Source organism: Euleptes europaea, chromosome 13 (assembly GCF_029931775.1).
Source record: "Euleptes europaea isolate rEulEur1 chromosome 13, rEulEur1.hap1, whole genome shotgun sequence".
In the NCBI taxonomy this organism is placed as follows: domain Eukaryota; kingdom Metazoa; phylum Chordata; class Lepidosauria; order Squamata; family Sphaerodactylidae; genus Euleptes; species Euleptes europaea.
Genome location: NC_079324.1, coordinates 40,711,265 through 40,724,263, shown reverse-complemented (window position 1 = coordinate 40,724,263; position 12,999 = coordinate 40,711,265). Strand labels below are relative to the sequence as shown.

Genomic DNA, 12,999 nt, shown 5'->3' with positions numbered 1-12,999 from the left:
CACCGGAGGAGGGAGGGGAGGCGAGCCCGGCAAGGGTGCTCACTGCCCGGCTTGGAGTCGGAGCCAGGCGCGCCGGGGTGCACAGAGGGAAGTGCTCGGCTGTGCTCCAGCGGCAGCGCAAGGCAGGCAGGAGGCTGGCTGGCTGGCCGGGGCTGGGGTGGCCACTCTCTTCTCCTGGCACAGGGTGTTTTGGCTGCCGCCTAGCACACCCAACATGCCCCCTTTCCTCCCCGGCCTCTGCTTCAGCTTCTGTCTTTATGGGCTTCCCTCCCCTCCAAACCATCCTTTAGCCCCGTCCTCCGCGGGCCGTCGGCTCAGTCCTCCCCTCGCCTTTAGCCTCGCCCTTCTCGAGGGCCCTTACTCTCGCCCCCGTCCCCCTCTTCTTCCCTGCTCCCTTCTCCCCTCGCCGACTCCCCCGAGAGCCACGTCCCGCCGCTTCGGGCTCCCACCCTCCCGCTGGAGCCCGGGGCTGAGCCTTGGCTACAGCCGGTGTCTCTGGCTGTGGGGCTCCCGCTGCCCCGGGAGGCTCCCTCCCCGCCTCGCCTCCAGGATTTGCTCCGGCTGGGCCGGGTCGGCACACACTCTTCCATGACGGGAGGTCGGCCCCCGGCCTCCTCCTGTTTCTCCCACCAGCCCCGCCTCCTGGCGCGCTGCCAGCTCGTCCGGCCGCCCCCGCCCCCTCTTTCTCCCACCCTGGTAAGTGGTGTTGTTTCCCCGGGGGTTGAGCCGCCCCAGGAGGACCAGGGGTGGCCGCGGGGTTGGGGCGCAGTCCCGAGGGCCGGCCCCAGGCCGCGGACTCGGGTTGGGCCGCTCCAGGAGGTCTGGGGGCGGCCGCGGGGTTGGGGCGCAGTCCCGAAGGGCCAGCCCTAGGCCGCGGACTCGGGACAATCCCAAACTCTATATTTTAACTAAAAATGAGGGGTCGTCTTATACGCCCAGTCGTCTTGTACGCCGGAAAATACGGTAGTTTGTGGAGGAAATATTTTCAGTGGAGTTGGCTCCTTCGTTGCAAGCCTGCACTTGTATTAAAAAATAAGAATTCCACCTCATAGAATTAAATGTAAATATGCACAGTATTCTGGACTTGTAACTTGTGTGAACAAATCGGCTGTTTCCTGCAATTTTGGGGCCAGCGGACATGCACAAGCTGGCATATTGAAATGTGGGCTGAAAAAGGGTTTGTGCAGGGTTTGGACTGTTTATCACTGTGAATATCTGCATGATTCCAATGTACAGAAAATGAGTAGAGGGGCTAGTATGTCATAGAGGTAGTAGCAAGCCACATAATGTAAGGAAGGCAGCCATTGTATGGCAGTCATTTTGTGATTGCACCCACCACGTTGTGCCAGAACCCCAAAGGTGCCTGCAGATTCAAAAAGTTTGGGAACCCCTACCCTAGACCCTGTGGGAGACTCAGAGGTTCCCTCCCTCCCCCAGTGAGGAAGGATGTATGAAACAGCCCTCCTGAAAGCTTCACAAAGTTATTCACAGCCCTGACTAAAATAATGTGTGTGGCTCACCCTGTCAACCTCTAAGGAACCCTAGAGGATTCTCCTCAAGGGGGCAGTAAAAATGTATCCCCCTTTCCCCCTGTCTGAGCAAGAAATATTGGTCAAACCCAACTGCTAAAGCTCCCCACCTCATAAATACTTGAGGAGGAGCTAATGGCTTTCACAGCAGGGCAAACACCAATCTTACAATTTTTAACCTGGGCTATAGCTTTTCGTCAGATATAACCTGTATAAAGCACTGGCATGTTGACACTGTATCCAAAGATAATGTGGCAGCTACACTCTTCCTGGGTGACAAAATACTTGTGAATTCCTTTAAGGAATTTCTTGTCAAAACAAAAGGCAAAAAGAAAGGTTTGCCTTCAATTCAATAAAAGAGGATGTGTCCAACTGGCACCCAGGATCTGCAAGACCATGAAAAGTTTGTTTTATTTTGAATGGCTCCATTTTCTGATGTCAGTTTTCACCCTGCATCAACCTCATAAGGCAACAGCACAGAACCACACTATAAAGGCCAAACTATGATACTTTCTGTAACAGGTTGCATTTGGGCTCCTTCCACCCAAGTGGCTTTCACCTCAGTCACACAGCAGCTGCAGTGGAAATTACTTGTAAAGCCTGCAGGAAACAATTTAACTCAATACCCAACTCCTTTAAAAAAGTTATGGAATTTACTTTAAGCCTGCCAGAAGTTAAAAGAGGAAAACAGTTTTTGCTCATTTCTTGTAGCAAAGAAAATTAACTCCTTGACCCAAGACTTGCCAAGCTTTGTTCTCCCTTCACTCAGGCATTTCATGGGGCTTTATGTCACACAATGGATGCAATCTAGAGGCTTAACTAACTTCAGTAGCCACAGTCTAAACAAAGCTTTGATGCTACTGCACCATACCTGATATTTAAAAGGCACATATCAATAAGAAAGAGATTTCCATATGCGCCCAGTTTAGCAAGAAAGATACAGGTTGCTGTATAGAAACAAGTTTCTAAGTCTCATTCTAATGACAATTACATCCAAGGTATGAAAATGGAGGAAAAATGGTGCTCCTCAGGCCTAAAGGTAATCATAGTATTTACCCTTGTGGAAGGTATTTCAGTTACAGTCGCCTTAGTCTTCCAGTGGGTCAGTGCCTCTTTTGGATGAATTGGTCCCATGTAAAATGAGTTTTGCAGCTGACTAATCCCTGCCTGTGAAGTAGATGCCCTTCCTCTTCTGGCCATATATACTACAATGTACTTTCTTGAGACTTGCCCTTCTGGGACTTATGCTGCTAAGGATGGTTCATCCAGGAAGCAGAACATGGCCTGGAGGCAACTGCACAGCCATGTGCACACACCCACACCCCACTTCCCAACACAGCCTGTTTCCTTGTGCATGGGAAGGAGGTGATGGGCTGGAAAGTATTCTTAAAATATGGCCATTTCGATATAATCTCAAGATCATTTCCTGAGTTAACACATGAAGCTGCCTTTTACTGAATCAAAGTCAATATTGTCTACTCAGACCGGCAGCGGCTCTCCAGGGTCTCAGGCAGGGGTCTTTCATATCACCTTCTGGAGATGCCGGGGACTGAACATGGGACCTTCTGCATGTCAAGCAGATGTTCTACCGCTGAGCCACAGCCCCTCCCCTTTTTTTCCTGCAAATAAGCCATCTCCTTTGCTTTCGTGCGTTCTAATGGTCCTTCAGCAACTCAACATATTATTATAGCCGTTCGGAAGAAAACAAAGCATCCCCAAGAGTCCTTCTCTCTCATTCCTTCCAGCATCGCCTGGCGCAACAGGCTTGAGGAGCTGGCAGCGGGCGTGGCATTAGACCCGTGTCCGCAACAGGGAAAGATGCTGGAGGGCAGCTGGTCTCTCGCAACGCCTTGGACTGCACTTGGCCCCCAAGCTCGCCTTTGGGCAGACGGTGCACGGAGCACGTGCAGAGGGTCCGTTAGTGATATGCCTGTATTATTGTATCAATTCCCAATGACAATCACACAGTAGGAGGTTGATAGTTCAAAGCAGTTTGTTTATTAGGCCCAATATACACAGCGGGTGAAAACTGCCCAAATGCACAGGACAATTCACACAAACATCAAAGGAGTGCAAACACGGATATAATCTTTGGTAATGGGAGGTACAAAAGATGAAATACATGGCGTCAATACATAGAACCAATAATAGATATTTAAGGATTTGAATACCCTATTAGAGATTCGGAGGCGTTACATAGAAATGGTGATCTCATTCTCACTAATGAGCAGTGAAGACCCTCACCGTCAGGTGCTTTTCTATTTGATCCTAAATTACTGCAGTTCTTCTTATCTTGGACCCTGGCAGCTGCCAAGGCTAACTAAGAGGGTTCCTAGCTGGTTCTTATCTCTAGAAAACCAGCTTATGCAAGCATACTAAGGCCTTCTATGGATTCTTTAATTAGCTTCTAACTAAGGAGCAACAATGGGCCTCTTATACTTGAGGCCTGTAACATATGCAAGTGCTTGATGTAACGATACAAGCCACCTCTACTATGCTGAGTGTGGCATGTTCATGAGTGCAGATATACTTTATTGAGTATTAAGAATATATTTCAAATCAAAGAATACATTTCCAATACATTTCCCCTAGCATATAATAATTTCAGGATTGACATTAGGAGACCGCCGCCTCCCTCCCTCCCGCCAAGCTCTCGGTTCCCCCCGGGAGGGAGCGGAGGCCGCGCCCGCCCCAGGCCCCTTGTGGTGCGCGCCCGTCGCCCTGGCAACCGGCGAGCGAGGCCTGCAGGGAGCCGCGAGGCGCAGGCGCGTCAGGGGAAGAAAGGCGGCCTCGCAGAGCGGCCGGCGGCGGATGTGGCCCACCCGGCCTTAACGCCCCTCCTTCCTCCCTCCCGCAGGAGCCGCCGCGCCATGGCCGGGCCCGCCTAGAGCGGAGGGAAGCCGCTCACTATGCTCGGTGTCCCGCCGACGGCCTCCGCCTGACTCGGCCTCGGGATGCAGAGCGGCGGCCTGCCCGGCCTCGGCCTGCTGGCCCGCCGGCCCCGCGCCGAGAGCCTGGAGCGCAGCGTCGCCTTCCTGCAGCAACAGCACTCCGAGACGCTGGCCCAGCTGCACCATGAGGTGGAGCGGCTGAAGCGCCAGAACAAGGGTGCGTGGGGGGGGGAGGGGAGGGGAGGAGGGGGGCGGTCCCCAGCCGGAAGCCGGAACCGCCCGGCGCCCCAGTCACGCCGCGCCTCTCTTCTCTTACAGATCTTCAGTACAAGCTCATCATGCAGTCTGCCTCGCACACGCCTGGTACGCTCCACCCCACCCACCCCGCCGCCGGAGGCTGCGTTTCCCAGGGCGAGTGGCTCCTGCGGCCTTGGCGAAATGGCAACGACCCTCTGCCTAGAAGCCAGGCTAGAGCCGACTGAAATAGGATTGGCTGGGCGAAAACGCTGGGGAGGTTTCGCCTTGGATCCGCCGCTGTCTAGAATAGATGCACGTTGACCCCAGCCAAATTCTCACAACTCAGAAATAAGCCCCTAGGCAGAGTTTTGAAAACCCAGATAGGGGAAATGTGCATCTAGAGAGCGGCAAATCCAAAACCTCCCATGTGTTTTTGCCCACAGAAACACCCCTTCTCCCCCGGTGTGTGTGTTAAGTGCCGTCAAGTCACTTCCAGCTCATGGCAACCCTATGAATCAATGCCATGAATCAATGCCAAAATGTCCTACCTTTAACAGCCTTGCTCAGGTCTTGCAAACAGGGCCAGGGCTTCCTTTATAGAGTCAATCCATCTCTTGTTGGGTCTTCCTCTTTTCCTGCTGCCTTCAACTTTTCCTAGCACGATTGTCCTAGCAGTGACTCTTGTCTTCTCATAATGTGACCAAAATATGACAGCCTCAGTCTAGTCATTTTTGCTTCTAGGGTCAGTTCAGGCTTGATTTGATCTATAATCTACTGATTTTGGCAGTCCACGGTATCTGTAACACTCTTTTCCAACCCTGCATTTCAAAGGAATCTACTTTCTTCCTATCCTCTTTTTCCTATCAGCTCCCCCCTAGCACTTACAAATCCTTTCCCTAATAGGCTCCATCATTTTGGTGAATTGATAATCTGTTCTTCCTGCTCACAATGCCGCCTCTCCTCTATCCTTAGTCTACTGCTCCTGTCCCTCCCCTTTCAGAGTCCTTTCTGAGCCATTGAGAAGCCCCCTACAACCATCGCATTAGTGCAGATGCTTCAAAACAGCAAAGCATGGTAGGCTGGGGCAGAAGGAAGGGCTGCAATTCCATGGGAGCCTAGCAGTAGGAAAAGAGCACCTAAAAGGAAATGGATTGGGGAAGATGGCACAAGGGAGGGGTCATAGTAAGGGGCAGAATGCCAGGTGGTGGTTTGATGCCCATCATGTCCACGGCTGTCTTGCTTGGCCTACTTCATAACAATATGGTTTCCAGTACTCCCCAGACCAACATTTAGCTCTGTCTCTTGGCACCATATTAGGTTTCTCCTTTTTCAGATTCTCATCCCAGCACCAAGCCTTGTGAAAGGAGCAGTCCTGTGGAAAAGGCAGCTCTGAGCCAGAAGGCAGCAGAAAGAGAAGGTACATAATTTGCTCTGAAGAATGTTAATTTTGCCCTTCTGTTCCTGCTGTCAAGCATGAGTTATGTTTTAGCAACCTGGCCTTTTCCTAAACATCTTTTAGGTTCTACAAAACAAGCAGGAAAGAAGCACGTGAGTGAAGAACTCAGAGACAAAATGGAGAGTACAGAAGAGGTAGCAACTAGAGTGATGCAGAAGGACGCTGAGGCCCTCATTTCAGAGCTTGATATTCCAGCACAGATGGCTTCCTCCAGGTACAAGAGCACTGCAAGCAGCAGCAGCCAGTAATAGGAAAAGGAGTGCACAGAAAGTAGGAGGGTTGTCACTATTTAAAATGTTTTTATCCAACTGACTTAACCAAGAGGCTAATTTATTATCTTTTTGAGAATAAAGCAGGCCTGTATAATTTCTGACCCTCCCAAGCCAAAAGCAGCTCACCAACCAGGTGCTCAACAGCTCTCTAGTTTTTGCTGTGTATGGAGGACAGCTAATATCAATGGGATTGTCAATCCCTAGAGACAGGTCTGTGCCCTTAGCTAGAGAGCACCGATGTGCCTTAACTAGATGAGATGGGTGCAGATCAGAAGATGGCTTTTTCCTCCCCTCTCTATTATGCTGGCACTTTTCTGGATCAGCTTTCTATCCACCTGAGTTGCATAATAGGGGCAATAAGGGAAATGGAGGATTCAGACACGTTTGGTTGAAGAAGAATTGAGGTCACACTTGAAGAGAGTGAAGGAAGGGTATGACCCAGTGGTCAAGTGGCTGAGGGAGAACAAACTGAAGCTGAATCCAGATAAGACTGAGGAAATGCTGGATGGAAGAGTTGTTGCTTTAAATAGGATTGTTCCTACCATTTATGATGTGCCACTTTCACTGAAAGATTGCCACAAGCTTGGGAACCTTGTTGGATCCTGGTCTCGTGTTGGAGTAATGGGTGGTCATGACAGCAAAAAAAAAATCTAGTTAGAAAGCTGGCTCCCTGTTTGCAGATGCCTGATCAACCATATTTGAGCCATGCTTCATTAACTGAGGCTAAATTACTGCAACATGCTCTACAGGGGACTGCAGCTGGTATAGAATGTGGCAGTCCGTTTGTTATCTGGGGCTAGCTAGTGGGACCATGTAATTCCTAAAGGAAAGTCCCTTCACTGGCTGCTGATTAGTTATCAGGTCCAGTTCAAGGCGTTGGTGCTTACCTTTACAACACTTCATGGCCCACATACTTAAAAGACTGACTCTTCCTCCATGTTCCCGTGGAGCAGCTTCATTCTTACCAGCTAAGTCTAGAATCTGTACCCCCATCCCTTGTCTAAGGCATGTTTAACAACAGTCCAGGGTTGAGCCTTTTCACCAGCCATTCCATACCTCTTGAACATTCCATACCTCTTGCCAGAACAGGTCAGGTTGGTTCAGTTGGAGCTGGCTTTCAATTGGAGCTGTCATATTAACAAGTGGTTTTGGGGTAGTCTGAGCCTGGGCGCAGGGTGAATACCTTGCTGGTGTTTTTAGATTGGTTTTAAAATCTATGGTTTTATCAAATTGTTTTTATACTGTTGTGACCCCCCCCCTTGAGTCTGGAGATTCTCAGGAGTAAAGTGGGCATATATTTTAAATAAGTAAAATTGAATAAGGGGCAGCCAGCATTGGGATTCAAGTAGGTGACTGTAAATCAGTGGTCTCCAGCTTGATATGTTTGATATGGTAACCCTTAAAAAACAGCATGCACAAATTAATAAAACTGCAAAAGCTTGGGACCCATTTTTGGGTTGGGACACACTGCTGTATAGGATTACCAGAAAATCATGTAGTGATAATTGTCAGGTGATGTGTATTTATTTGTTAGAATGTATTCTTGGACTCTCAGCTAGGAAGGGGTATCCAAAGAAGGTCTGATGCTGTTAATCAGCATTAAACATTTAATTTATTCTGTGGCATTTTTTGGCAAATGAAGGTTCCGCTACTGAAATATACCTGCAGCGTAAGAAGCATTGCACTAAAAAGGTTTTGAAACCTTACTAACTAGGGCTTATCCAAGATTCACTGCAATGAGCATTTCCTGGTTGTGCTCCATCCTTATTACAGAGAGACAGAAGTCTGTGACAGAATGACATCCCCCATACCTTTTCCATCCCAAAGTCAAACAAAAATTGGGGAAGTGAAAATCCCTACAGCTTCTTCCAACCCTTTCTTGGTGAACGTGCTTCCGTCCCATATGCGGAAGCCACCGACACTGGAGGAGTGTGAGGTGGTCATTCGCCAGCTGTGGAATATCAACCACATGCAGATGCAAGAGGTGAGGTTCCCTCTCCTGAACTGAATGGTGGTGAAACAGAGCTTGAGGTCAAGCGAAAAAGTCACTTTTCCTCTCTGTCCCACAGCTGATGTATTTGAGAGCATGTATAGAAGACATCCACAAGACCAAAAGAATTCCTGAAGACTACATGCTAGCTGGACAGCTTGGGTAAGCTGGTTTCTTAGTTGAAAGATGATATAACAGAACTCTAAATGTCATAGCCTAGAAAGGATGGGTATCTAAAGTGCCATATTAATCATATATACTGATTACATGGTATGATTCTCCAAGGTGATACTTACTTGCATTTTTTCACATTAGTGGCTCAGACATAAGATACATTACTTTTATGAATGAAGAAAGTAACTAAAAGTAGCCTACTTATTTTTTTTATTCTACCCTTTCTTCAAGGAACAAAGGGTAGCATACATGGCCCCTTCCTGTTTTATCCTCACAACAGCCCTGGGAGGATGATTGTATATAAACTGGCCCAAGGTCACCCAGCTTTATAGAAGCATGGATTTTAACGCATGTCTCCAGTACTCTTAACCATTACATCACAGAGACCTGAACTAGTTAATGTTCTTGTATCTTCAGTGTTCTCCTTGGTTGCTTCAATTACCTATTACACTGCTCATCAGTAAGTAGATAGCAGCTGACCTGATCCTCCACTGTTATAACAACTACTCATTAAGTTATTGTCCTTTCTCTTTCTCAAGTTTTATTACATAATCTTTCTTGTCTCCTTGAACCCTTTCAAGTCAAGGGCTGATTATTTAAGCTTTGTCAGTTAGTATGTTAATTTTGGTCCTCTTCGCAGTTGAATGAGCCACATTTCTTCTCAGCCGTTCAATGGAGACAGGAAATGTAACCAGCTGATGCTAGGAGTAGCCGGCATAGACGGTATATTCTTTTAAGACTTTCAGAATATCTGACAAACTGCCCCCCTACATGCTATGCAAGTACATCTTGTTTGCAATCTTTACTTCAGCCATTGTCCTGAAAGCATGCAATGGCTGCATTTTTTCTGTGACCTTCCTACAATTTTCTTTAGCACCTTATCAAGAATGAGGTAAGTGCATTGTGAAAGGGAAGAGGAAGGTTAGAATTCTGCCCATAAATTCCAGCTCTAACAGTTGGAATAATCCTGATTTCCGTTGTGTGTATGTATAACATGTCATACTTCAACAGTATCCTGAGATGACCACTAAGACAGTGGATGTACTGGGTCAAGGGCTGTGAGCCCATCCTCTCTCTAGCCTCGGAGCCTGTCAAGGATACTGTTTGAAAAAATAATGCTCCCACTTGTTCAGTTTTGTTTTTCATTTCGAAGAAGAGTTGGTTTTTATACACGGCTTTTCTCTACCATAAGGAGTCTCAAAGTGGCTTACAATCACCTTCTCCCCACCCGCCCACCCAACAGGTACCTTGTGAGGTAGACAGGGCTGAGAGAATTCTGAGAACACTGTGACTAGCCCAAGGTCACCCACCAGGCTTCATGTGGATAGTGGGGAATCAAACCCAGTTCTCCAGATTAGAGTCTGCAGCTCTAAACCACTATACCAACTGGCTCTCTGGAGGAAACTATTAAAGTCACAGATTTCTCACATACTTATTGGCCACTATGCTCTCTATTTAAAAATGGTCCTCTGGTTAACTAGATTATTAAAGGGAAGGACAAGCACACCTAGAAGTTTTCCAAAAGATTCCCTGGCTGCACTATTGCAGCTGTGGGAAACTGCTGCTGAAATTTCTGAAGAGCAATCCATAGTGATTCTATCTTGACACATGAAATATGCAGAAGTGGGCACTAGCATTATCTTTTCATTAGTAACTTTTCCCTTTAGGAACCAGGATATCACACGTTTGCCTAGAATGAAGAATGCTCCTAAGAAATGGTAAGCAGTTTTGCACTGGTACATAGTAATTCTAAGCGAAAAGAAAGTATTTGAGTCAGTTTCATATTTAAGCTTAAGTATTTCTCCAGTTAGAACTCCCTTAGTATGGAATACGTCTAGGAAGGGTGAACAAGCCCTATTCTAGTTGCTGCTTCCAATTTTTCCCCAGTGTCACTTTCCCTCAATCTGTGCTTACAGTGACCAATAAGATAGTGCAAGCCTCGGCACCACAACGTATTTTCCTATAGGAGGGAAGGGGGTGCACTGTACTCTGGTCCATCAGTGTGACATTTTTTAATTCCAGTCCTTCCCCCCCCCCCCAAATGAATAGAGAATGGAAAAGACCTCATGACTTCATAGGCAAGCTGAAAACATGCAGTATGGCTGCTGCTGGAAGAGAGAGACTTTTGTGCCCTTGCTGGCTCTATGACTTTTACCCTATTTTGCCTGTTTTCCGTGTGAAATCAAAACATTCTAAAATCTGTTAATTGCCATAATGGAGCTTGAGGGAAAAGATGACTTAGGGCCATGAAAACAGGATCAGATAATCTTTAATCTATATTTAGACTATTCTTACCCTCCACAACTGATTTCTTAATTCAGAGTTCTTTGCCTGATAGTTTTAATGCTGCCAGCCTTGCTCTAAAACTGGCATTATTGGGGTGTATGTGCAATTCAGACTCTGCAACTGCCTGTAAAATTCTAATAGATACTGCTGAGAGTGAAGTTAACACAAACACGCTTTAGCTGCACAGTCTGACATGCCTACTTTGTTCTCCAGTAGGATTCTAACACCACTGCCTGCTGCTGAAAGAGCCGTGCTACCAGCACTGAAGCAAACCTTAGGAAATGCTTTTGCTGAGAGACAGAAGAGAGCACAAGCTGCTCAGAGGAGCAGGCTTCATCGGACTGTGCTTTAGCAAGTAGAGTTCAATCAATCCCCTTCTATAAATGGTTCAGAAGCCACCCCCAGCCATGATTGTTGCCCACACTGTGTGCTGGAAGAGTTTGCACTATTCTTCCAACAGGGTCTTCGCCTGATGTTCTCTCTTGTGTAACTTTTTGTTTTAAAGTTAATAAATAACTGCCTGTTTTTGTCCACTGAGTTGTAAGACCTGTTTTAAGCTACAGAAAGCTGTAATGCCCCTCCCCTCTTACCAACTCTTCACAGGTGGTCTTTCTATACTAGCCAAACTTGCTTCTCTTTGGTACAGAATTTGGGGGTCTTTACATGCAAAGTACAAACAAGCTTTACCTACATCAGACCACTAGGGTGGGAAATGGTTTTGGTAAAGGCAATTATTAACATCTTGGGCTGTTGTAAAACTAGCAGTGGTGTATTAGCAAGAGACAATGACAGGCTGATCAACATGGGAATAATACATTTATTACAGTAAAACAAAGGCTGTAGTTCAAGGTATGCAATATTGACATTTGTACTGTAATCAGTGCTTACTAAATACATTTTAAAAAACATCTCAAACTGACACAGCAAGCTGCTCCTGTTTCAAAGAGAATCAGTCAGTCTGCAGAGACTTCTGCAACGGTAATGGCAGAAGCACATGAAAACAGGAATACTTCTAAGACTGAAATTCCACAAAGACTAGCAACAGGCAGGAGAAAGCAAACCCAGTGCTTAGTGAAGCTGCCTCTGGTTCACCTTAAGCACCCACAGGCAAGTCAGTTAGGTGCCATGCAGAATCCCAAGGTGACCCAAGTAACACTTTCAGCCACAACCTGAGCCATGTGGAAGAACAGGGAATGCTTACCTGCTTCCTCAATCACTGCCTGAACAGCAACAGCTCAAAGGTCTTTTCCTGCTGCTGCAGGCAACCTCAGGTGAGGATGGCATTCAAATACATGTAACATAACATCTGGCACTGGATGAAGGCTGAAGGACACTGTCCCTTTTCCTATAGCAGTAAGACTCCATGACAGAAGTCTACACATATTCTTCTCTAAGAAGATGTTTAAAAAAAAATTTTTTTTCCTGACATGTCCATCTCGAGACTCTTGTCAAATCCATCATATGCATCCAGCCACTGGCAAGGAGCACAAGAGCTAAACCTACTGCCAGACCCTCTTTATGAAGCCTGGCTCCTAGCAAACAAATATGAGTTAAGGCTTCCGCTTCTGTGGTTCTTCCAGCTGTGGCCCAGCAAGGGGAGATGACATTAGGCAGCAGACAGGCAGGCCTGGCGGATACTCTGTGCCCAGGTGTTGAGAAGCGCTGTGACCGAATGCTTGTCAGGAAGCTGCAGCAATTTGGACATCATGTAGCGATACACTGACTGCAAGAAGGGGTTTGCTTCTGGGAGGCAAAAGAAAGTAAAATGGGCCCAGGCTTGGAAAAGAATGCAATAATGTGGTTGAATAGCATGCATGTCTGTTAAGATTCTGGATACTAAGGGTTGTGTTGGGGGAAAGGCCATGAAACTAGAAGATGTGGAAGCAGCCCACTCCTAGTTTAGCCTGAAGAGAAGACTGAGAGGGGATATGATAACCATCTTCAAGTACTTGAAGGGTTGTCATATTGTTGCCGAGTTGTTTTCTGTTGCCCCAGGAGGTCGTACCAGAAACAACGGGTTGAAATTAAATCAAAAGAGTTTCCGTCTAGACATTAGGAAGAGTTTTCTAACAGAGTGGTTCCTCAATGGAACAGGCTTCTTCGAGAGGTGGTAAGCTCTCCTTCCCTGGAGGTTTTTAAGAAGAGGTTAGATGGCCATCTGTCA

General features: G+C 47.1%; 2 protein-coding genes across 2 annotated transcripts in view; one reads left to right on the top strand and one right to left on the bottom strand.

Moving 5' to 3' along the window:
* The first annotated feature begins 4,462 nt into the window (after positions 1-4,462).
* On the top strand, positions 4,463-11,233 carry LOC130486370 (coiled-coil domain-containing protein 74B-like). The gene is made up of 8 exons (XM_056859633.1): positions 4,463-4,637; positions 4,739-4,783; positions 5,991-6,074; positions 6,177-6,327; positions 8,159-8,369; positions 8,455-8,537; positions 10,217-10,267; positions 11,049-11,233. Exons 1-8 carry the CDS (start codon positions 4,484-4,486, stop codon positions 11,185-11,187), a joined length of 918 nt encoding a protein of 305 aa, XP_056715611.1. The 5' UTR covers positions 4,463-4,483; the 3' UTR covers positions 11,188-11,233.
* Positions 11,234-12,260: 1,027 nt separating this feature from the next.
* MED15 (mediator complex subunit 15) overlaps positions 12,261-12,999 on the bottom strand; it is a 37,576-nt gene continuing 36,837 nt past the window's right edge. The window contains exon 18 of the mRNA XM_056859839.1: positions 12,261-12,578. Coding sequence (XP_056715817.1) covers positions 12,442-12,578 — 137 coding nt within the window. The 3' untranslated portion in view covers positions 12,261-12,441. The remainder of the gene's footprint in view (positions 12,579-12,999) is intronic.